We start from the raw sequence: 23,819 nt of genomic DNA, 5'->3' as shown, positions 1-23,819 counted from the left end.
TTCTGTGGTAACAGTTGTGATGTGTCCCCAATGCTCCCTTGTATTCTGTGGTACCAGCTGTGATGTGTCCCCTGTGCTCCCTTGTGTTCCGTGGTACCAGCTGTGTTGTGTCCCCCGTGCTCCCTTGTGTTCCGTGGTACGAGCTGTCATGTGTCCCCCATGTTCCCTTGTGTTCTGTGGTAGCAGCTGTGATGTGTCCCCTGTGTTCCCTTGTGTTCCATGGTACCGCTGTGATGTGTCCCCAGTGCTCCCTTGTGTTCCGTGGTACAAGCTGTGATGTGTCCACTGTGCTCCCTTGTGTTCCGTGGTACCAGCTCTGATGTGTCCCCTGTGTTCCCTTGTGTTCCATGGTACGAGCTGTGATGTGTACCCAGTTCTCCCTTGTGTTCTCTGGTACCAGCTGTGATGTGTCCCCAGTACCAGCTGTGATGTTTTCCCTGTGCTCCCTTGTGTTCCGTGGTACCAGTTGTGATGTGTCCCCAGTGCTCCCTTGTGTTCCGTGTTACTAGCTGTTATGTGTCCCCTGTGTTCCCTTGTGTTCCATGGTACCAGCTGTGATGTGTCCCCCATGCTCCCTTGTTTTCCATGGTACCATCTGTGATGTGTCCACTGTGCTCCCTTGTGTTCCGTGGTACCAGCTGTGATGTGTCCCCTGTGCTCTCTTGTGTTCCGTGGCACCCACTGTGATGTGTCCCCCGTGTTCCCTTGTGTTCCGTTGTACCAGCTGTGATATGTCCCTAGTGCTCCCTTGTGTTCCGTGGTACCAGCTGTGATGTGTTCCCTGTGTTCCCTTGTGTTTCGTGGTACTAGCTGTGATGTGTCCCCAGTGCTCCCTTGTGTTCCGTGGTACCAGCTGTGATGTGTCCCCCGTGCTCCCTTGTGTTCCGTGGTACCAGCTGTGATGTGTCCCCCGTGTTCCCTTGTGTTCCGTGCCACCCGCTGTGATGTGTCCCCTGTGCTCCCTTGTGTTCCGTGGTACGAGCTGTGATGTGTCCCCCATGCTCCCTTGTGTTCCGTGGTACGAGCTGTGATGTGTCCCCCGTGTTCCCTTGTGTTCCGTGGTACGAGCTGTGATGTGTTCCTCGTGCTCCCTTGTGTTCCGTGGTAAAATCTGTGATGTGTCCCCCGTGTTCCCTTGTGTTCCGTGCCACCCACTGTGATGTGTCCCCCGGGTTCCCTTGTGTTCCGTGGTACCAGCTGTGATGTGTCCACTGTGCTCCCTGTGTTCCGTGGTACCAGCTGTGATGTGTCCCCCGTGTTCCCTTGTGTTCCGTGGTACCAGCTTTGATGTGTCCCCCGTGTTCACTTGTGTTCCATGGTACCAGCTGTGATGTGTCCCCAGTGCTCCCTTGTTTTCCATGGTACCAGCTGTGATGTGTCCACAGTGCTCCGTTGTGTTCCGTGGTACCAGCTGTGATGTATCATCCCCCATGCTCCCTTGTGTTCCGTGGTACCAGCTGTGATGTGTCCCCCGTGTTACCTTGTGTTCAGTGGAACCAGCTGTGATGTGTCCCCCGTGTTCCCTTTTGTTCCGTGCCACCCGCTGTGATGTGTCCCCTGTGCTCCCTTGTGTTCTGTGCCACCTGCTGTGATGTGTCCCCTGTGACCCCTTGTGTTCCGTGGTACGAGCTGTGATGTGTCCCCCATGTTCCCTTGTGTTCTGTGGTACCAGCTGTGATGTGTTCCCCGTGCTCCCTTGTGTTCCGTGGTAAAAGCTGTGATGTGTCCGCCGTGTTCCCTTGTGTTCCGTGCCACCCGCTGTGATGTGTCCCCTGTGTTCCCTTGTGTTCCGTGGTACGAGCTGTGATGTGTCCCCCGTGTTCCCTTGTGTTCCGTGGTACGAGCTGTGATGTGTCCCCCGTGCTCCCTAGTGTTCTGTGGTACCAGCTGTGATGTGTCCCCCGTGCTCTCTTGTGTTCCGTGCTACCAGCTGTGATGTGTCCCCCGGGTTCCCTTGTGTTCCGTGGTACCAGCTGTGATGTGTCCACTGTGCTCCCTTGTGTTCCGTGGTACCAGCTGTGATGTGTCCCCTGTGTTCCGTGGTACCAGCTTTGATGTGTCCCCAGTGCTCCCTTGTTTTCCATGGTACCAGCTGTGATGTGTCCACAGTGCTCCCTTGTGTTCCATGGTACCAGCTGTGATGTGTCGTCCCCCATGCTCCCTTGTGTTCCGTGGTACCAGCTGTGATGTGTCCCCCGTGTTACCTTGTGTTCAGTGGAACCAGCTGTGATGTGTCCCCCGTGTTCCCTTTTGTTCTGTGCCACCCGCTGTGATGTGTCCCCTGTGCTCCCTTGTGTTCTGTGCCACCTGCTGTGATGTGTCCCCTGTGACCCCTTGTGTTCCGTGGTACCAGCTGTGATGTGTCCCCCGTGCTCCCTAGTGTTCTGTGGTACCAGCTGTGATGTGTCCCTCGTGCTCCCTAGTGTTCTGTGGTACCAGCTGTGATGTGTCCTCCGTGCTCCCTACTGTTCCGTGGTACCAGCTGTGATGTGTCCCCCGTGCTCCCTTGTGTTCCTTGGTACCAGCTGTGATGTGTCCCCCGTGTTCCCTTGTGTTCCGTGATACCATCTGTGATGTGTCCCCCGTATTCCCTTGTGTTCCGTGGTACCAGCTGTGATGTGTCCCCCGGGTTCCCTTGTGTTTCGTGGTACCAGCTGTGATGTGTCCACTGTGCTCCCTTGTGTTCCTTGGTACCAGCTGTGATGTGTCGTCCCCCATGCTCCCTTGTGTTCCGTGGTACCAGCTGTGATGTGTCCCCCGTGTTCCCTTGTGTTCCGTGGTACCAGCTGTGATGTGTCCCCCGTGTTCCCTTTTGTACCGTGCCACCCGCTGTGATGTGTCCCCTGTGCTCTCTTGTGTTCCGTGGTATGAGCTGTGATGTGTCCCCCGTGCTCCCTTGTGTTCCGTGGTACCAGCTGTGATGTGTGCCCTGTGCTCCCTTGTGTTCCATGGTACCAGCTGTGATGTGTCCCCAATGCTCCCTTGTATACTGTGGTACCAGCTGTGATGTCTCCCCCATGCTCCCTTGTGTTCCGTGGTACCAGCTGTGATGTGTCCCCTGTGCTCCCTTGTGTTCCGTGGTACCAGCTATGATTTGTCCCCAGTTCTTTCTTGTGTTCCATGGTACCAGCTGTGATATGTCCCCCATGCTCCCTTGTGTTCCGTGGTACCATCTGTGATGTGTCCACTGTGCTCCCTTGTGTTCCGTGGCACCCACTGTGATGTGTCCCCCGTGTTCCCTTGTGTTCCATGGTACCAGCTGTGATGTGTCCCTAGTGCTCCCTTGTGTTCCGTGGAACACAGCTGTGATGTGTTCCCCGTGTTCCCCTGTGTTTCGTGGTACTAGCTGTGATGTTTTCCCCATGCTCCCTTGTGTTCTGTGGTACCAGCTGTGATGTGTCCCCAGTGCTCTCTTGTGTTCCGTGGTACCAGCTATGATGTGTCCCACGTGTTCCCTTGTGTTCTGTGGTACCAGTTGTGATGTATCCAGTCTGCTCCCTTGTGTTCTGTGGAACCAGCTGTGATGTGTCCCCTGTGCTCCCTTGTGTTCTGTGCCACCCGCTGTGATGTGTCCCCTGTGCTCTCTTGTGTTCCGTGGTACGAGCTGTGATGTGTCCCCCGTGCTCCCTTGTGTTCCGTGGTACGAGCTGTGATGTGTCCCCCGTGCTCCCTTGTGTTCCGTGGTACCAGCTGTGATGTGTCCCCCGTGCTCCCTTGTGTTCCGTGGTACCAGCTGTGATGTGTCCCCCGTGCTCCCTTGTGTTCCGTGGTACCAGCTGTGATGTGTCCCCCGTGCTCCCTTGTGTTCCGTGGTACCAGCTGTGATGTGTCCCCCGTGCTCCCTTGTGTTCCGTGGTACCAGCTGTGATGTGTCCCCCGTGCTCCCTTGTGTTCCGTGGTACCAGCTGTGATGTGTCCCCCGTGCTCCCTTGTGTTCCGTGGTACCAGCTGTGATGTGTCCCCCGTGCTCCCTTGTGTTCCATGGTACCAGCTGTGATGTGTCCCTCGTGCTCCCTTGTGTTCTGTGGTACCAGCTGTGATGTGTCCCCCGTGCTCCCTTGTGTTCCTTGGTACCAGCTGTGATGTGTCCCCGTGCTCCCTTGTGTTCCGTGGTACCAGCTCTGATGTGTCCCTCATGCTCCCTTGTGTTCTGTGGTACCAGCTGTGATGTGTCCCCAGTTCTTTATTGAGTTTTATGGTACCAGCTGTGATGTGTCCTTTTCACCTTGTATTTCATTTATTAAAACCAGTGTAGGTGCCTGAGATGTGGCTCAATCGGTAGCGTGCTTGCCTTGTATGTGTGCGGCCCAGGTTCGATACTCAGCACCACGTACAAACAAAGATGTTGTGTCTGGCGAAAACTGAAAAATAAATATTGAAATTATCTCTCTCTCATTCTCTCCCTCCCTCTCTCTCTCTCTCTCTCTCTCTCTCTCTCTCTCTCTCTCTCTCTCTCTCTCTCTCGTTTAAAAAAAAAACAGCCTGATAACGGCGTTTGTTAATTTTTTTCATTTTTTTGGAAAAACCAGTGTTCATGTCATCAACCTTGCGTATTGTCCAGGTCTTTATTTCCGCTCTGGTCTTCCTAATTTCTCTTCCTCTATGACTGCAGATTGGGGAGCCTTGTTTTCCTGGGGGCCTGAGCTGAGTTATCAGGCTCTACACTTGAAGTCTTCCCACTTTTTAATTGTTGGTCTTTCCTTTATTCTGCTGTGGTCAGGGAAGGGAATGGCTCTGACTTGTTTGTGTTTGTGGAGACTTGGGGCCTCGCAGGTGCTCTGCTCTGGGGGGCGTGCCACAAGGAGACGAGAAGTGTAGATGCCACAATTGTTGGCTGAAAGGTCCTGCAAGTGTCTGTCAGGACCCTGGGCCACAGTGTGGTGGAAGCCCACATGCCCTGTGGCTTTCTGTCTGCACGGTCTCCCGGTGGCTGTGTGAGGGGTTGTGGGTCCTCAGCTACCCCACTCTGGAGACCAGCTCTCCCTTTAGAAATGGCCACATTGGTTTTATAAAGGTGGGTGCTCTGGAATTGGCACGGGTATATATAGAACCAGCCTGTGCCCTGTTGGTGGACTCCTGGATTGTGACCTCTGACTTCATCTCCTTTAATAACTTTCAACCTGACTCCATGGGGCACGTGTAGGGCTGCCCAACTAACTGCTGGTTTCTGTTCCCCTGGAGGTTCTCCACCACCCTTCACTGTCAGGCTCTGTGCTTCTTCACCACAGTGGTTCTGCAGGCAGTGGAACATTGACTCATGGGTTTTGATTTTGTCCATCTCACCATCAGAATCCTTCAATTGGGGCATTTAGAGTTTCCATTGTGTATTTGTGGGGTCTTCCTCCTGTCTCCTGGTTGGTGTGTACAGTCTTCTTCCTGTCTTCATAGTTGGAGTGTGGGGCCTTCCTCCTGTCTCCTGGTTGGAGTGTGGGGCCTCCCTCCTGTCTCCTGGTTGGAGTGTGGGACCTTCCTCCTGTCTCCTGGTTGGAGTGTGGGACCTTCCTCCCGTCTCCTGGTTGGAGTGTGGGACCTTCCTCCTGTCTCCTGGTTGGTGTGTGGGACCTTCCTCCTGTCTCCTGGTTGGAGTGTGGGACCTTCCTCCTGTCTCCTGGTTGGAGTGTGGGACCTTCCTCCTGTCTCCTGGTTGGAGTGTGGGACCTTCCTCCTGTCTCCTGGTTGGTGTGTGGGACCTTCCTCCTGTCTCCTGGTTGGAGTGTGGGACCTTCCTCCTGTCTCCTGGTTGGAGTGTGGGGTCTACCTCCTGTCTCCTGGTTGGTGTGTGGGACCTTCCTCCTGTCTCCTGGTTGGTGTGTGGGACCTTCCTCCTGTCTCCTGGTTGGAGTGTGGGACCTTCCTCCTGTCTCCTGGTTGGAGTGTGGGACCTTCCTCCTGTCTCCTGGTTGGAGTGTGGGACCTTCCTCCTGTCTCCTGGTTGGAGTGTGGGACCTTCCTCCTGTCTCCTGGTTGGAGTGTGGGACCTTCCTCCTGTCTCCTGTTTGGTGTGTGGGACCTTCCTCCTGTCTCCTGGTTGGTGTGTGGGGTCTTCCTCCTGTCTCCTGGTTGGAGTGTGGGACCTTCCTCCTGTCTCCTGGTTGGAGTGTGGGACCTTCCTCCTGTCTCCTGGTTGGAGTGTGGGACCTTCCTCCTGTTTCCTGGTTGGAGTGTGGGACCTTCCTCCTGTCTCCTGTTTGGTGTGTGGGACCTTCCTCCTGTCTCCTGGTTGGTGTGTGGGGTCTTCCTCCTGTCTCCTGTTTGGTGTGTGGGACCTTCCTCCTGTCTCCCGGTTGGTGTGTGGGACCTTTCTCCTGTCTCCTGGTTGATGTGTGGGACCTTCCTCCTGTCTCCTGGTTGGAGTGTGGGACCTTCCTCCTGTCTCTTGGTTGGAGTGTGTGATCTTCCTCCTGTCTCCTGGTTGGAGTGTGGGGTCTTCCTCCTGTCTCCTGGTTGGAGTGTGGGACCTTCCTCCTGTCTCCTGGTTGGAGTGTGGGACCTTCCTCCTGTCTCCTGTTTGGTGTGTGGGACCTTCCTCCTGTCTCCTGGTTGGTGTGTGGGGTCTTCCTCCTGTCTCCTGGTTGGAGTGTGGGACCTTCCTCCCGTCTCCTGGTTGGAGTGTGGGACCTTCCTCCCGTCTCCTGGTTGGTGTGTGGGACCTTCCTCCTGTCTCCTGTTTGGTGTGTGGGACCTTCCTCCTGTCTCCTGGTTGGTGTGTGGGGTCTTCCTCCTGTCTCCTGGTTGGAGTGTGGGACCTTCCTCCTGTCTCCTGGTTGGTGTGTGGGACCTTTCTCCTGTCTCCTGGTTGATGTGTGGGACCTTCCTCCTGTCTCCTGGTTGGAGTGTGGGACCTTCCTCCTGTCTCTTGGTTGGAGTGTGTGATCTTCCTCCTGTCTCCTGGTTGGAGTGTGGGGTCTTCCTCCCGTCTCCTGGTTGGAGTGTGGGACCTTCCTCCTGTCTCCTGGTTGGAGTGTGGGACCTTCCTCCTGTCTCCTGGTTGGAGTGTGGGAACTTCCTCCTGTCTCCTGGTTGGAGTGTGGGACCTTCCTCCCGTCTCCTGGTTGGAGTGTGGGACCTTCCTCCTGTCTCCTGGTTGATGTGTGGGACCTTCCTCCTGTCTCCTGGTTGGAGTGTGGGACCTTCCTCCTGTCTCCTGGTTGGAGTGTGGGACCTTCCTCCCGTCTCCTGGTTGGAGTGTGGGACCTTCCTCCTGTCTCCTGGTTGGTGTGTGGGACCTTCCTCCTGTCTCCTGGTTGGAGTGTGGGACCTTCCTCCTGTCTCCTGGTTGGTGTGTGGGACCTTCCTCCTGTCTCCTGGTTGGAGTGTGGGACCTTCCTCCTGTCTCCTGGTTGGAGTGTGGGACCTTCCTCCTGTCTCCTGGTTGGAGTGTGGGACCTTCCTCCTGTTTCCTGGTTGGAGTGTGGGACCTTCCTCCTGTCTCCTGTTTGGTGTGTGGGACCTTCCTCCTGTCTCCTGGTTGGTGTGTGGGGTCTTCCTCCTGTCTCCTGTTTGGTGTGTGGGACCTTCCTCCTGTCTCCCGGTTGGTGTGTGGGACCTTTCTCCTGTCTCCTGGTTGATGTGTGGGACCTTCCTCCTGTCTCCTGGTTGGAGTGTGGGACCTTCCTCCTGTCTCTTGGTTGGAGTGTGTGATCTTCCTCCTGTCTCCTGGTTGGAGTGTGGGGTCTTCCTCCTGTCTCCTGGTTGGAGTGTGGGACCTTCCTCCTGTCTCCTGGTTGGAGTGTGGGACCTTCCTCCTGTCTCCTGTTTGGTGTGTGGGACCTTCCTCCTGTCTCCTGGTTGGTGTGTGGGGTCTTCCTCCTGTCTCCTGGTTGGAGTGTGGGACCTTCCTCCCGTCTCCTGGTTGAAGTGTGGGACCTTCCTCCCGTCTCCTGGTTGGTGTGTGGGACCTTCCTCCTGTCTCCTGTTTGGTGTGTGGGACCTTCCTCCTGTCTCCTGGTTGGTGTGTGGGGTCTTCCTCCTGTCTCCTGGTTGGAGTGTGGGACCTTCCTCCTGTCTCCTGGTTGGTGTGTGGGACCTTTCTCCTGTCTCCTGGTTGATGTGTGGGACCTTCCTCCTGTCTCCTGGTTGGAGTGTGGGACCTTCCTCCTGTCTCTTGGTTGGAGTGTGTGATCTTCCTCCTGTCTCCTGGTTGGAGTGTGGGGTCTTCCTCCCGTCTCCTGGTTGGAGTGTGGGACCTTCCTCCTGTCTCCTGGTTGGAGTGTGGGACCTTCCTCCTGTCTCCTGGTTGGAGTGTGGGAACTTCCTCCTGTCTCCTGGTTGGAGTGTGGGACCTTCCTCCCGTCTCCTGGTTGGAGTGTGGGACCTTCCTCCTGTCTCCTGGTTGATGTGTGGGACCTTCCTCCTGTCTCCTGGTTGGAGTGTGGGACCTTCCTCCTGTCTCTTGGTTGGAGTGTGTGATCTTCCTCCTGTCTCCTGGTTGGTGTGTGGGACCTTCCTCCTGTCTCCTGGTTGGAGTGTGGGACCTTCCTCCTGTCTCCTGGTTGGAGTGTGGGACCTTCCTCCTGTCTCCTGGTTGGAGTGTGGGGTCTTCCTCCTGTCTCCTGGTTGGAGTGTGGGCCCTTCCTCCTGTCTCCTGGTTGGAGTGTGGGGTCTTCCTCCTGTCTCCTGGTTGGAGTGTGGGACCTTCCTCCTGTCTCCTGTTTGGAGTGTGGGGTCTTCCTCCTGTCTCCTGGTTGGAGTGTGGGACCTTCCTCCTGTCTCCTGGTTGGTGTGTGGGACCTTCCTCCTGTCTCCTGGTTGGTGTGTGGGACCTTCCTCCCGTCTCCTGGTTGGTGTGTGGGACCTTCCTCCCGTCTCCTGGTTGGAGTGTGGGACCTTCCTCCCGTCTCCTGGTTGGAGTGTGGGACCTTCCTCCCGTCTCCTGGTTGGAGTGTGGGACCTTCCTCCCGTCTCCTGGTTGGTGTGTGGGGTCTTCCTCCCGTCTCCAGGTTGGAGTGTGGGACCTTCCTCCCGTCTCCTGGTTGGTGTGTGGGAACTTCCTCCCGTCTCCTGGTTGGAGTGTGGGGTCCTCCTCCTGTCTCCTGGTTGGAGTGTGGGACCTTCCTCCTGTCTCCTGGTTGGAGTGTGGGGCCTTCCTCCTGTCTCCTGGTTGGTGTGTGGGACCTTCCTCCTGTCTCCTGGTTGGAGTGTGGGACCTTCCTCCTGTCTCCTGGTTGGAGTGTGGGGTCTTCCTCCTGTCTCCTGGTTGGAGTGTGGGACCTTCCTCCTGTCTCCTGGTTGGAGTGTGGGACCTTCCTCCTGTCTCCTGGTTGGAGTGTGGGACCTTCCTCCTGTCTCCTGGTTGGAGTGTGGGGTCTTCCTCCTGTCTCCTGGTTGGAGTGTGGGGTCTTCCTCCTGTCTCCTGGTTGGAGTGTGGGACCTTCCTCCTGTCTCCTGGTTGGAGTGTGGGGTCTTCCTCCCGTCTCCTGGTTGGAGTGTGGGACCTTCCTCCCGTCTCCTGGTTGGAGTGTGGGACCTTCCTCCCGTCTCCTGGTTGGAGTGTGGGACCTTCCTCCCGTCTCCTGGTTGGAGTGTGGGACCTTCCTCCTGTCTCCTGGTTGGAGTGTGGGGTCTTCCTCCTGTCTCCTGTTTGGAGTGTGGGACCTTCCTCCTGTCTCCTGGTTGGTGTGTGGGGTCTTCCTCCTGTCTCCTGGTTGGAGTGTGGGACCTTCCTCCTGTCTCCTGGTTGGAGTGTGGGACCTTCCTCCTGTCTCCTGGTTGGAGTGTGGGGCCTTCCTCCTGTCTCCTCTTTGGAGTGTGGGACCTTCCTCCTGTCTCCTGGTTGGAGTGTGGGGTCTTCCTCCTGTCTCCTGGTTGGAGTGTGGGGTCTTCCTCCTGTCTCCTGGTTGGAGTGTGGGACCTTCCTCCTGTCTCCTGGTTGGAGTGTGGGACCTTCCTCCTGTCTCCTGGTTGGTGTGTGGGACCTTCCTCCTGTCTCCTGGTTGGTGTGTGGGAACTTCCTCCTGTCTCCTGGTTGGAGTGTGGGACCTTCCTCCTGTCTCCTGGTTGGAGTGTGGGGTCTTCCTCCTGTCTCCTGGTTGGAGTGTGGGGTCTTCCTCCTGTCTCCTGGTTGGAGTGTGGGACCTTCCTCCTGTCTCCTGGTTGGAGTGTGGGACCTTCCTCCTGTCTCCTGGTTGGTGTGTGGGGTCTTCCTCCCGTCTCCTGGTTGGAGTGTGGGACCTTCCTCCCGTCTCCTGGTTGGTGTGTGGGACCTTCCTCCTGTCTCCTGGTTGGTGTGTGGGACCTTCCTCCTGTCTCCTGGTTGGAGTGTGGGGTCTTCCTCCTGTCTCCTGGTTGGAGTGTGGGGTCTTCCTCCTGTCTCCTGGTTGGAGTGTGGGGTCTTCCTCCTGTCTCCTGGTTGGAGTGTGGGACCTTCCTCCCGTCTCCTGGTTGGTGTGTGGGACCTTCCTCCTGTCTCCTGGTTGGTGTGTGGGACCTTCCTCCTGTCTCCTGGTTGGAGTGTGGGACCTTCCTCCTGTCTCCTGGTTGGAGTGTGGGCCCTTCCTCCTGTCTCCTGGTTGGAGTGTGGGACCTTCCTCCAGTCTCCTGGTTGGAGTGTGGGACCTTCCTCCCATCTCCTGGTTGGAGTGTGGGACCTTCCTCCCGTCTCCTGGTTGGTGTGTGGGGTCTTCCTCCCGTCTCCTGGTTGGAGTGTGGGACCTTCCTCCCGTCTCCTGGTTGGTGTGTGGGAACTTCCTCCTGTCTCCTGGTTGGAGTGTGGGACCTTCCTCCTGTCTCCTGGTTGGAGTGTGGGACCTTCCTCCTGTCTCCTGGTTGGAGTGTGGGACCTTCCTCCTGTCTCCTGGTTGGAGTGTGGGGTCTTCCTCCTGTCTCCTGGTTGGAGTGTGGGACCTTCCTCCTGTCTCCTGGTTGGTGTGTGGGACCTTCCTCCTGTCTCCTGGTTGGAGTGTGGGACCTTCCTCCTGTCTCCTGGTTGCAGTGTGGGACCTTCCTCCTGTCTCCTGGTTGGAGTGTGGGACCTTCCTCCTGTCTCCTGGTTGGAGTGTGGGGTCTTCCTCCTGTCTCCTGGTTGGAGTGTGGGACCTTCCTCCTGTCTCCTGGTTGGAGTGTGGGACCTTCCTCCTGTCTCCTGTTTGGAGTGTGGGGTCTTCCTCCTGTCTCCTGGTTGGAGTGTGGGACCTTCCTCCTGTCTCCTGGTTGGAGTGTGGGGTCTTCCTCCTGTCTCCTGGTTGGAGTGTGGGGTCTTCCTCCTGTCTCCTGGTTGGAGTGTGGGACCTTCCTCCTGTCTCCTGGTTGGAGTGTGGGAACTTCCTCCTGTCTCCTGGTTGGAGTGTGGGGTCTACCTCCTGTCTCCTGGTTGGAGTGTGGGACCTTCCTCCTGTCTCCTGGTTGGAGTGTGGGAACTTCCTCTTGTCTCCTGGTTGGTGTGTGGGACCTTCCTCCTGTCTCCTGGTTGGAGTGTGGGAACTTCCTCCTGTCTTCTGGTTGGAGTGTGGGACCTTCCTCCTGTCTCCTGGTTGGAGTGTGGGACCTTCCTCCTGTCTCCTGGTTGGAGTGTGGGGTCTTCCTCCTGTCTTCTGGTTGGAGTGTGGGACCTTCCTCCTGTCTCCTGGTTGGAGTGTGGGAACTTCCTCCTGTCTCCTGGTTGGAGTGAGGGGTCTTCCTCCTGTCTCCTGGTTGGTGTGTGGGACCTTCCTCCTGTCTCCTGGTTGGAGTGTGGGACCTTCCTCCCGTCTCCTGTTTGGAGTGTGGGACCTTCCTCCTGTCTCCTGGTTGGTGTGTGGGGTCTTCCTCCTGTCTCCTGGTTGGAGTGTGGGGCCTTCCTCCTGTCTCCTGTTTGGAGTGTGGGACCTTCCTCCTGTCTCCTGGTTGGAGTGTGGGGTCTTCCTCCTGTCTCCTGGTTGGAGTGTGGGGTCTTCCTCCTGTCTCCTGGTTGGAGTGTGGGACCTTCCTCCTGTCTCCTGGTTGGAGTGTGGGGTCTTCCTCCTGTCTCCTGGTTGGAGTGTGGGACCTTCCTCCCGTCTCCTGGTTGGAGTGTGGGACCTTCCTCCCGTCTCCTGGTTGGTGTGTGGGACCTTCCTCCCGTCTCCTGGTTGGTGTGTGGGACCTTCCTCCTGTCTCCTGGTTGGAGTGTGGGAACTTCCTCCTGTCTCCTGGTTGGAGTGTGGGGTCTTCCTCCTGTCTTCTGGTTGGAGTGTACAGTCTTCTTCCTGTCTTCATAGTTGGAGTGTGGGACCTTCCTCCCGTCTCCTGGTTGGAGTGTGGGACCTTCCTCCCGTCTCCTGGTTGGAGTGTGGGACCTTCCTCCTGTCTCCTGGTTGGAGTGTGGGGTCTTCCTCCTGTCTCCTGGTTGGAGTGTGGGAACTTCCTCCTGTCTCCTGGTTGGAGTGTGGGGTCTACCTCCTGTCTCCTGGTTGGAGTGTGGGACCTTCCTCCTGTCTCCTGGTTGGAGTGTGGGGCCTTCCTTCTGTCTCCTGGTTGGAGTGTGGGGTCTTCCTCCTGTCTTCTGGTTGGAGTGTGGGACCTTCCTCCTGTCTCCTGGTTGGAGTGTGGGAACTTCCTCCTGTCTCCTGGTTGGAGTGTGGGGTCTTCCTCCTGTCTCCTGGTTGGTGTGTGGGACCTTCCTCCTGTCTCCTGGTTGGAGTGTGGGACCTTCCTCCTGTCTCCTGGTTGGAGTGTGGGACCTTCCTCCTGTCTCCTGTTTGGAGTGTGGGACCTTCCTCCTGTCTCCTGGTTGGAGTGTGGGGTCTTCCTCCTGTCTCCTGGTTGGAGTGTGGGACCTTCCTCCTGTCTCCTGGTTGGAGTGTGGGACCTTCCTCCTGTCTCCTGGTTGGAGTGTGGGACCTTCCTCCTGTCTCCTGTTTGGAGTGTGGGACCTTCCTCCTGTCTCCTGGTTGGAGTGTGTGATCTTCCTCTTGTCTCCTGGTTGGAGTGTGGGACCTTCCTCCTGCCTCCTGGTTGGTGTGTGGGAACTTCCTCCCGTCTCCTGGTTGGAGTGTGGGACCTTCGTCCTGTCTCCTGGTTGGAGTGTGGGACCTTCCTCCTGTCTCCTGATTGGAGTGTGGGGTCTTCCTCCCGTCTCCTGGTTGGAGTGTGGGACCTTCCTCCTGTCTCCTGGTTGGAGTGTGGGACCTTCCTCCTGTCTCCTGGTTGGTGTGTGGGACCTTCCTCCTGTCTCCTGGTTGGTGTGTGGGACCTTCCTCCTGTCTCCTGGTTGGAGTGTGGGACCTTCCTCCTGTCTCCTGGTTGGAGTGTGTGATCTTCCTCTTGTCTCCTGGTTGGAGTGTGGGACCTTCCTCCTGTCTCCTGGTTGGAGTGTGGGACCTTCCTCCTGTCTCCTGGTTGGAGTGTGGGACCTTCGTCCTGTCTCCTGGTTGCAGTGTGGGACCTTCCTCCTGTCTCCTGGTTGGAGTGTGGGGCCTTCCTCCTGTCTCCTGATTGGAGTGTGGGGCCTTCCTTCTGTCTCCTGGTAGGAGTGTGGGGTCTTCCTCTTGTCTCCTGGTTGGAGTGTGGGACCTTCCTCCTGTCTCCTGTTTGGAGTGTGGGACCTTCCTCCTGTCTCCTGGTTGGAGTGTGTGATCTTCCTCTTGTCTCCTGGTTGGAGTGTGGGACCTTCCTCCTGCCTCCTGGTTGGTGTGTGGGAACTTCCTCCCGTCTCCTGGTTGGAGTGTGGGACCTTCGTCCTGTCTCCTGGTTGGAGTGTGTGACCTTCCTCCTGTCTCCTGGTTGGAGTGTGGGACCTTCCTCCCGTCTCCTGTTTGGAGTGTGGGACCTTCCTCCTGTCTCCTGGTTGCAGTGTGGGACCTTCCTCCCGTCTCCTGTTTGGAGTGTGGGGTCTTCCTCCTGTCTCCTAGTTGGAGTTTGGGGTCTTCCACCTGTCTCCAGGTTGGAGTGTGGGACCTTCCTCCTGTCTCCTGGTTGCAGTGTGGGACCTTCCTCCTGTCTCCTGGTTGCAGTGTGGGACCTTCCTCCTATCTTCTGTTTGGAGTGTGGGACCTTCCTCCTGTCTCCTGGTTGGTGTGTGGGACCTTCCTCCTGTCTCCTGGTTGCAGTGTGGGACCTTCCTCCTGTCTCCTGGTTGGAGTGTGTGATCTTCCTCCTGTCTCCTGGTTGGTGTGTGCATCCTTCTTCCCGTCTCCTGGTTGGAGTGTGGGAACTTCCTCCCGTCTCCTGGTTGGAGTGTGGGACCTTCCTCCTGTCTCCTGGTTGGAGTGTGTGATCTTCCTCCTGTCTCCTAGTTGGAGTGTGGGACCTTCCTCCTGTCTCCTGGTTGGAGTGTGGGACCTTCCTCCTGTCTTCTTGTTGTAGTGTGGGACCTTCCTCCTGTCTTCTGGTTGGAGTGTGGGACCTTCCTCCTGTCTCCTGCTTGGTGTGTGATGCCTTCCTCCCGTCTCCTGGTTGGAGTGTGTGATCTTCCTCCTGTCTCCTAGTTGGAGTGTGGGACCTTCCTCCTGTCTCCTGGTTGGAGTGTGGGACCTTCCTCCTGTCTTCTGGTTGTAGTGTGGGACCTTCCTCCTGTCTTCTGGTTGGAGTGTGGGACCTTCCTCCTGTCTCCTGCTTGGTGTGTGATGCCTTCCTTTTTTGTCCTGGTTGGTGTGTGAGATCCTCCTCTCTCCTGTTGTGTTCTCCATCCTTTGTTCTTGCCCTTTGGTCCTTACATATGTGGTTAGTGGTTTCTCTGTTGCTATGGTTGATTTTGTTCATCTGTTTTTCTGATCTTTCAGTGGATTTCCACTTTCTCACTGTGAGGATGATCATTCTGGTCCTTGCACTTGTAGAAGTGGGTCCTCTTGTACATTTTCCAGAAGGGGTTGATTTCCCGGTTTTGCTTAGTTGGTAAGACTTTTTTCTTTTTCACTTGTGAAGACCCTCTCTGCTGGATGCAGTGTTTGTGGTTGGCCTATATTTTCTTTTCAGTATGTTTAATATTTCACCTCATCCTCTTCTATTCTTTAAAGTTTCTGTGAAGAAATCTGCTGTTAGTGTCATGATGGTTTTCTTAACCAGACTTGGTGCTTTTTTTCTTTGTGTTCTTAGAACTGTCTCTTTGTCTTTTTATTTAGCACTTTGTTCTGCAACTCATCAGAAACTTTATTGGGGGTTGGGGTGGTCAAAATTTCCTTGTGTTCTTTCAGACATCTGGATCTGAATGTGCACGTCTTGTCCCAAATTTGGGAGATTTTTAGCTATTTTCTTGCTAAATATGTATTTTATGCCTTTTTCCTCATCTCGTCCTATAATTTAAATGTTCATTTACTTCATGACATTTCAAAGTCTTGTGGACTCTCTTTATTTTATTTATTTATTTATTTATATTTATTTAGCTATTTATTTATTTATTTATCTAGTTAGTTATTCTGTCTGCCTGGATTATTTCAAAACACCTTTCTTCTTCTTTAGAAATTCTTATTTCTGCTTCATATGGTGTGTTGTTAAGGCTCTCAACTGCATTTGTATTTCATTTATTGAGTTTTTTAGCTCCAAGATTCCTGTTTGGTTCTTTTTAAATTATCTATGAATCTTTGCATAATACCTCATTTAGATCATGAATCGTTCTTTAACTTCTTTGAATTACTGTCTGTATTCCTTTGTATGTTGCTGCATTTCCTTAGAATCATTTTTTTATAATTTTTTCAGGCAATCCATCTGTTCCATTCCCTAAGTCCTCTTCTGGATGGTCACTGGTTTTCTTCTGGACGGTCACTGTGGTCCTCTTTTGGACGGTCACTGTGGTCCTCTTTTGGACGGTCACTGTGGTCCTCTTTTGGATGGTCACTGGGGTCCTCTTTGGACGGTCACTGTGGTCCTCTTTTGGACAGTCACTGTGGTCCTCTTTTGGATGGTCACTGGGGTCCTCTTTGGACGGTCACTGTGGTCCTCTTTTGGATGGTCACTGGGGTCCTCTTTGGACGGTCACTGTGGTCCTCTTTTGGACGGTCACTGTGGTTTTCTTCTGGTCAGTTACTATGGTGCTCTTTGGACAGTCACTGTGGTCCTCTTTGGACGGTCACTGTGGTCCTCTTTGGACGGTCACTGTGGTTCTCTTTGGACGGTCACTGTGGTCCTCTTTGGACGGTCACTGGGGTCCTCCTTGGACGGTCACTGGGGTCCTCTTTGGACGGTCATTGTGGTCCTCTTTTGGACGGTCACTGTGGTTTTCTTCTGGTCAATCACTGTGGTACTCTTTTGGACGGTCACTGTGGTCCTCTTTGGACGGTCACTGTGGTCCTCTTTTGGACGGTCACTGTGGTCCTCTTTGGACGGTCACTGTGGTCCTCTTTGGACGGTCACTGTGGTCCTCTTTTGGACGGTCACTGTGGTCCTTTGGAGCCATCATCTTACCTGACTTTCCCGTGCACGCGGGTCCCTTTGTGGTATTTGCTGTCTGGCAGATCTGTTCTCTGCTATTTCGTAGTCGGCTTTCACAGAAGGTAGTGTCTCCTGCAATGTGTCCTAGGGTGTCAATCCAGTGTACTCATGGGCTTTGCTCCAATGGACACAGTAGGATGGTCTCTGCAGAGCTTCCTCAGCCTTGGATGGCGCTGGCCTGTGGTGATGGGAGGGGAATCCATTCCTGTGGGCCATGTGGTCACGTGGGGGCAGTGAACGGCACGTTCATGCCGCCGTGGGGACAGGGCTGAGTGGGGGTGGGGTCACTCCAGGGAGCATGTCTGACTGGTCTTTGTTGATGAGCTCAGTAAACCAGATATGGCTTGTAGAAAGCACAGATCACACCCTTGTCACTGTGTCACCTCTCCATCTGGCGCAGGCCCAACAGACTCAATAAAGATCCTCTGCATGCACCAGGGGAGGGTGAGCAGGCCTAGCCCTGGGCCCCCCAGGATGCCACGTGTCCAGGAAGACCGGAGCCAGCCTGTCAGCCACTTTCGACTCCAGAGATCTGAACACTGCCTGGGCTTTCGGAGGCAGAAGAGTGAGAAGCATGAGTCTTCGGTCATGGTCCTGGCCTTGGGGGTGCGTCTGCTTCGCTGGGTGGAAAGTCTCCCACCTGCCTGTGCACTCCAAATGTGCCGCACCGGGGACGGCAGGGCTTCTGCTTCCTGAGCCTCCAGCCACAACTCTGGCCGTTGGGTGTCCCAGAACTTAGGTGTGGTCACTCCTCATTTACCAGCTGCAGGGAGCCCTTTCCTAGCACAGCGTCGGGGTGAGGAGAGCAGAAAGGACCGTGAGAGCAGGGCACTCGGGAACCCAGGTGTGCTGGAAGGCTGGACCACGGGATTCCAGTGTGGAGGCCAACAGGCCCAGAGATGTCTCCCAGTAAGAGGAGGCACCATGAAGGGCCCCTCAGGGCAGCACCAGGACCACAGGAGGAGAGGAACAAGGGGAACTGGGCAGGAGCCCTTACTGCGGTTTCCACAGCAAGGAGGTGGAGGCCGGCCGACTCAGGTTGGCTGCTTGAATAACAGCAGGCTGTGGGTCACAGGTACTGTCCCTTGGCCACTGGGGCTGCTGTCAGGGATCCTGTGTGGACCCCACGGGGAGGCGGTGGCTGTCACCCTGCTGTGGTTGGGGGTGTCTGTGGATGGCAAGATTGCAGCCTAGTTGTGCACTTTGCCTGGGAACTGACCAGCCCTGCGAGGGGCCATCCCTCCAGGGCCAGCATGGTGAGCACACAAGGCCCACAGGGCTCCTGGAGGGGGACAGGCTGCACACAGCACTGTACCCTGCGAGCAGCTGGGTTCTCCAGTGGACGTGTCGGCTGAACTCAGAGCAAACACACAGTGAGCCTGGCCACCAGCTGGACACACACAGAGCCTTGGCGCTGCGTCCTCCGGCAGGCAGGGCGTCCCAGCCCTCCGCTCCGTAGAGAGCAGCCTGAAGCCCGGCCGTCCCTCTCTCCTCTGCCTCCCACAGAGTCCCTCTGCTCTGCCTCTCACCAGGCTGACCCCAGGCTGCTCAGGGCTGAGTCGGTGGAACTGAAAGTCTTCTCTTCCCTGGAGCCGCTGGCCCTGCGCTCAGCTGCATTTCCCCCTCCGAGTCAGAAGAGCATTCTGAATCCCTGCTCTGGGGACAGCCGGCTCATGTCAGCATCGTGGTGCCCCAGGAGAGACTCGAAAAATAAAAAGACAGGAACCGAGAGAGACGTAGAGTCAGATGGTGAGGGCGAGGGAGACCCAGGAGAGGGAGAGGAGAGACAGAGCCCGGGCAGCCAGGGCAGCACTCAGCCAAGAGAAGCTGACAGAGTCCGGAAGCCCAAGCCGGGCCTAGCAGGACGCTGTGGCCGTCTCCCAGGACACTCGGCGCCCCTGGGCCCAGGGTACCTGAGGAAGCTCAGGCAGAGCCCTGGCACTGCAGATGGAGGTGAATGGGACGAGTCTGGGACTGCCCCCAGGGATGGCCTCCAGCTCGGTGGGCGCCTCAGGGGGCCCTCCCTCCTTTCCTGATGCCCAGCCACACTCTGCCCACTGCCTGCAGCTGCCCCCTTCTCTGAGCCTGCCCGGCCTAGCTGGGAGACCTGCCCACGGCCAGCACTGGGGTCCTCCAGCCCAGCGGGGTCCCTGGCTGCAGTCCCCAGGCTCTGCCTCTGTGAGGGCTTGTGTCCTGGTCACGCAGCTTCCCTGCTGACAATGGCTCTCTCACTTGTCAGCCTGATGTGCCTTCACAGCAAACAGGCACCTGTCCCCGACCGTCCTGAACTGCAGCCGCGTGGAGCCAACCTGCACACGCACTGTTTAGGAAAAGCACAAATATGGTCTGAGCTCCAACGTGATGTAAAAATAGAGGAATGGAACTTTTTAATTTAATGTAATTTAATTTTTGATGCTGGGGATTGAACCTGGGGCCTTAAGCACATTAGGCAGGTGCTCTGCCGTGGAAGGACATCCCCAGGTCAGAAAGTAACTCCTAACTAAACCCATCTTCATATAAAAATGTCAGAGTGCCACGTGGTCTGCACAGATGCAGGGTTCAGGCACCTGCTGCTGGGCGAGGAACCTCCGTAGCCGCAGAGCTGCAGATCAGACCTGAGGGCATCGTGAGGGCCCTGCCAAGACTGTGGGGTTTGTGGAAAGAGTGAACGGTTCCTGGTAAAGCGCCAGCGAAGCCATGCTCTCTCTTCTCTTGATTTACACGGTGGTTATGTTCCTGAAAAAAAAATCATTTTTTATTTAGGCTGCAAAACACAAAACAAAGAGCCTTAGTTTTTACACAAAACAGGCTCGAGGCTCAGGGAACGGCAGATGGGAAACTAACCCGAAGCTCTCTGGACGTGCGTCTGATCGCCCTCACTAAACACTTCAGGCTTCCCAAAAACCAGCCCGGCTGGACGCCTGCAGACCGGAAATCTCCCCACGTACTGTGGGGACCAAGCCACCCCGAGGGACCCTGGAGTGGACGCCTGCTCCGGAGGGCACGACTCAGGCTGTTGCCATTTGCTGTGAAAATCTGGAGTGTGGGAGCCCAGCTGCATGGCTCTCAGTCAGGGCCCCAGTGGCTGGTGCCCTTGAAATGCATGTGACACGCACACGTGTGCATACACACACACACACACACATGAACTGTTGAGGACTGAGGACATCTCCGGAGGGGGATGCAGCTTCCTTGGTCTCACTCCTGCAACAGAACGCCATCGTAGATCCGGCCCATAGGCCTGGGCCTTGCCTCTTGAAAGGAAGAAGCACAAACACCCCTCAACGTGCGTGATGTTGATCCTCAGAAACGCCCCCTTCGGGTGCCTTGGGAGTGGCACCCAGTTCTGCAGCTGGGCCTGCAGAGCTGGAAGGGGCCTGGGGAGGAAGTGTCCCTTGCTCACGGGAGCTGGGAGAGCCCTGGCGCAGCATGTCGGGCTGCAGGCTCTCACCTGGTGAGACGTGTGCCTCGGGGTTGGTGTTTGGTTCTTGAATTTGTACCCAGAAACTGACTCTGGTTACTTTTCTGTATCAAAGTTTTTCTGTCAAAGGCTGTGAAGTCGGCGTCTTAAATCAGACACAGAGACACACAAGCTGGCCTCATTTTGTTAGTTAATTTGCAGGCTGGTGGAGAATCTTTACCTTGTTTTTTATGGAAACATTTTTTTATTTGTTCTACTTAGTTATACCTGACAGCAGGATACATTTCAATTCATCATACACAAATAGAGCACAACGTTTCAATTCTCTGGTCATACCCGATGTAGCATCCCACCATTTGTGCAGTCATACATGTCCCTAGGGCCATGATGTCCATCTCATTCCACCATCCTTCCTGCCCCCATACCCCCTCTCCTCCTCACGCTCCCCTTTGCCCAATCCAGAGTTCCTCCATTCTTCCCACACCCCCACACCCCAAATTGTAGGTCAGCATACACTTCTCAGAGAAAATATTTGGCCTTTGCTTTGGGGGATTGGCTAACTTCACTTAGCATGATATTCTCTAATCCCATCCAGCCATAATTTTGTCCCCTTTTAATGCTGAGTAATATTCCATTGTGTATAAATGCCACATTTTCTTTATCTACTCATTTGTTGAAGGGCACCTAGGTTGGCTCCACAGTTTAGCTATTGTGAATCGTGCTGCTATGAACACTGATGTGGCTGCGTCCCTGTAGTAGGCTGATTTTAACTCCTGTGGGTCTGGACCAAGGAGTGGGACAGCTGGGTCAAATGGGGGTTCCATTCACAAGTTTTCTAAGGAAGCTTATGGAACATTCTTGATTCACAAGAAACCCCATCAACCTGCGAGTGAACCTCTTCCTTGCTGTCTCCCACCTGTCCCCTTCCTGCCACGGCCTCCTGGGGCATTCACGTGGGGTCTGCAGGGCATGGCCTCCCTGGCCACCCCTGACAGTGGCCCCCTGACCTGGTGCCCCCACAGGCCTCTGGGCCCTGGGCACACCTGACGCCCTGGTTTTATGAGCATCTCCTCCACCGAGATGTGACGTCTCTGAGGACCATGACTTTTCTTAAATTGAGAATAAGGCTGGTTCTTTTTTTTTTTTTAATCACAAAAGTAATATATGACTCATTTAAAAATTTAGAAATTATAAGTAGAAAGAAAAGTAACTGAAACGCGCCAGCCCATTCCCCAGAGACACTCCTGCCTGCTCCCTCCCCCGTCTGCCCAGCACACGCAGGCCGTCGGCTTTGAGAACTCTAAACACCGAGCACCCCTTCCAGGGTCCAAATGTGTCCCCAGCCACATGATGGCATCTGGAGGTGACCCTGGGCTGATCAGGACTCATGAGGTCATGCACAGCCCTCCCTCCCCTGTCAGCAGAGGCTGGAGTCACGCTCTTGCCAGCCTCCAGCACCAAGAACCAAGTGCCCTTCTATTCTTTATAAACTGCCTCGCCTCTGTAGCCTCTGCCACTTGGTTATAGCAACAGAAAATGGACCAAGACACCTCATCACAAGCACCTTTCCATAGCAAATACTCTTCTGTTATATCATCTGGACATCGAATAGTCTCCATTGAATGGTTATAATAAATATTGCTGGCCATCCCCTAGAGTACGGTGTTGCCACTGTTTCTCCTTTATCCTAACTAGTGACTGACTGATGCTGCCTGGCACTGAACCTTCCTATCCTGGGGTGCCCCCTGAGCAGTCGCATCCTCTGATAAATGCCACAAAATTCGCACTGCCCGGTCCCCTCCCTGGCATGAGAAGGTACGGACTGGCTGTTCCCCTGCCTCCATCTCCCCCTGGCTCTGTGTCTGTGACGACTGAAGGCTGACTTTGGTAAGCGTCCATGCCCAGGAGTGACATGACGGGTGAATGGTCACTCACCACTCATCCTTCTTCCAGTGCAAGGCACGCAGCTGTCGAGAGGCAGCATCTCGGGAGACCAGGGCTCTGCAGGGCACATGGACACACGTTTTCTCCATTGCTGACTTCTTGCTGGATAGATGTCCTGGATGTCACAGGCTGTGGTGTTACTCTGCCTGTGACATCAGTGGCTCTGCAGTGTGACCTGCTCACCGTTTGTTTTGAGGCCAGGTCACTCATTTCCCAATGCCCTTCCAGCGTGGTCTGTGTTCCCGTCACCCCTCTGAGGAAGCCCAGGTCAGGAAGAGTTTGGAACCAGCCAGCTGGCTGGGGACTGAGCCAGCAGGCCCATGGTGGCTTGCCCTGTGCCAGTCGGGCAGAGCAGGAGTTTGCATGTGTCCACTCTGCCGAGTCCCCTCCTCAGTGCCGTGTCGGGGTCAGCCAGTGCCACACGCGGTTCCAGAGTCGCTGTGAGCCCCAGCGTTCCTGGGCCCACTCAGGATTGCTGTTTGGAGAAACGAAAGCCACAGATGGGAACCACCCACCTGTGCCACTCTTCAGAGGGGATTGTGCTGTGCCCTTCCACAGCAAGTGGCAAGCAGAGTGCCCGCCCAGTGGGGCTGCAGGTGCAGAAGGCATTGGAAGGCAAGGGGCCCTCTTCCCTCTGTCCCTGGGCTCCTCTCCCAGCTATGCCCCGGGGGACACCATCTGCTGGCAGCACACAGCATGTTATCTAGGGGACAAACACCAGGCACCTCCAGCCCAGAGGACTGCCTCGGCCGCCACCCTACTGCGCCTCCTGGGGGCGCCAGACCAGTGGCACCTGGGCTGCAGCGGGCTGCGAGGCCCAGGACCCTGGTCAGGACCTCAGAATCCGCACGTTCACAGGGAGAACCACCGGCTCTGAAGTCCAGGCTGGGGCCTCCTTGCTCTCCCCTCCACGGCGCTGAGCTCTCCCCCAGCGGAGGACGCACTGGGCAGGCCCTGGAGGCAGAGCTGCTGCAGCATCTGTGTTTGGCTGTCAGTGTGGACCTGGCCGCAGAGTCCTCATCAAACCCCTGAGCCCTGGACAGAGCCAGGCCTGAGCTGCTGGGACCAGGCTGTCACGCTGGAAGTACCCGCTCACCCAGGACCTTCCGTCTACGTGGAGACCCTCTTCCAAGTCCACGGTGTGGAGGGTGGATGCCGCTCCCTGGCCTGCTCTCAAGCCAGGGAGGCAGTGGGAGGCCTGGCTGGGGCTTCTCCAAGGGCCCGCTGTGCCCATGGTGCGGCCCCCGCAGCCCCTGCTGGAGGAGGTGGGTGGGTGGGTGCTGTGGGTGCGAGGATTTTGCATAGATGATGTCACTTGACTCCTAGCTGAGCCTCCCCTCCTGTAGCTGCATCTAAGGGGAAATTGACAACAATACAGGATTTTCTCCTCCTCCTTTCACTCTTTCACTTCTTCTATTTTCAGTTTTCTCAAGTTTCGATTTCCTTTTGCACCAGAAGGAAATATATCTAAATGTTAGCCGTGGTTTTTTTGTGGCGTCTGCTTTCCTAACATTTTCTCGCTTTCCCCGTAGTGTTTATCTCTGTTTTATAATGGGAGGAAAACCAGTCCTTTCCTATTAATATCCTCCCGGGGCCTGGGCGACGGTGCCGAGCAGCTTCTGTCTCTGTGCATCTACCCGCCCGTGGTAACTGGCCGCCCGCCGCCGTGTCTTCAAGAGCTGCGGCGAAGGTGCTGCCCCCGCGCCGAGCACCGCTCGACACGCCACGCCTGACGTGCGCGTCTCTGCTTCCTCCTAGGTGCCTCAGGACGAGTGGGGAGGCTACCCGTCCAGCGGCAAGGAGGAGGAGATCCCCTGCCGCAGGATGAGGAGCGGCAGCTACATCAAAGCCATGGGAGATGAGGACAGCGGAGAGTCGGACTCCAGCCCCAAAACGTCCCCGACAGTGGCCCTGCGACCAGAGCCCCTGCTGAAGTCCCTCGGACAGAGACCGCTGGGAGACCACCAAACGTAAGAAAGGCCATGCCTCCTCCAAACACGCGCTGTGTCTGAGCTCCTCTTCAAAGCTCCTTGGGTGTGGGCTAGCCGTCTTCAGCTTGAGCCTGAGTTGGAAATGTTCCGGCCTTTGGTGCCCCAGTCCTCTGTTGAGAAGTGACCGGTCTGTGGTCGCTTGT

The 23,819-nt window shown here is 56.0% G+C and overlaps 1 protein-coding gene across 1 annotated transcript in view; it reads left to right on the top strand.

Moving 5' to 3' along the window:
• The window catches only part of DLGAP2 (DLG associated protein 2), a 692,077-nt gene that overhangs the window by 603,733 nt on the left and 64,525 nt on the right, over nucleotides 1-23,819 (top strand). The window contains exon 6 of the mRNA XM_081269687.1: nucleotides 23,444-23,655. Within this exon, the coding sequence (XP_081125813.1) occupies nucleotides 23,444-23,655 (212 nt within the window). The remainder of the gene's footprint in view (nucleotides 1-23,443; nucleotides 23,656-23,819) is intronic.

Source organism: Spermophilus citellus (assembly GCF_964194105.1).
Source record: "Spermophilus citellus genome assembly, chromosome: 16".
NCBI classification, from domain to species: domain Eukaryota; kingdom Metazoa; phylum Chordata; class Mammalia; order Rodentia; family Sciuridae; genus Spermophilus; species Spermophilus citellus.
This window is presented reverse-complemented; position numbering and strand designations above follow the sequence as displayed.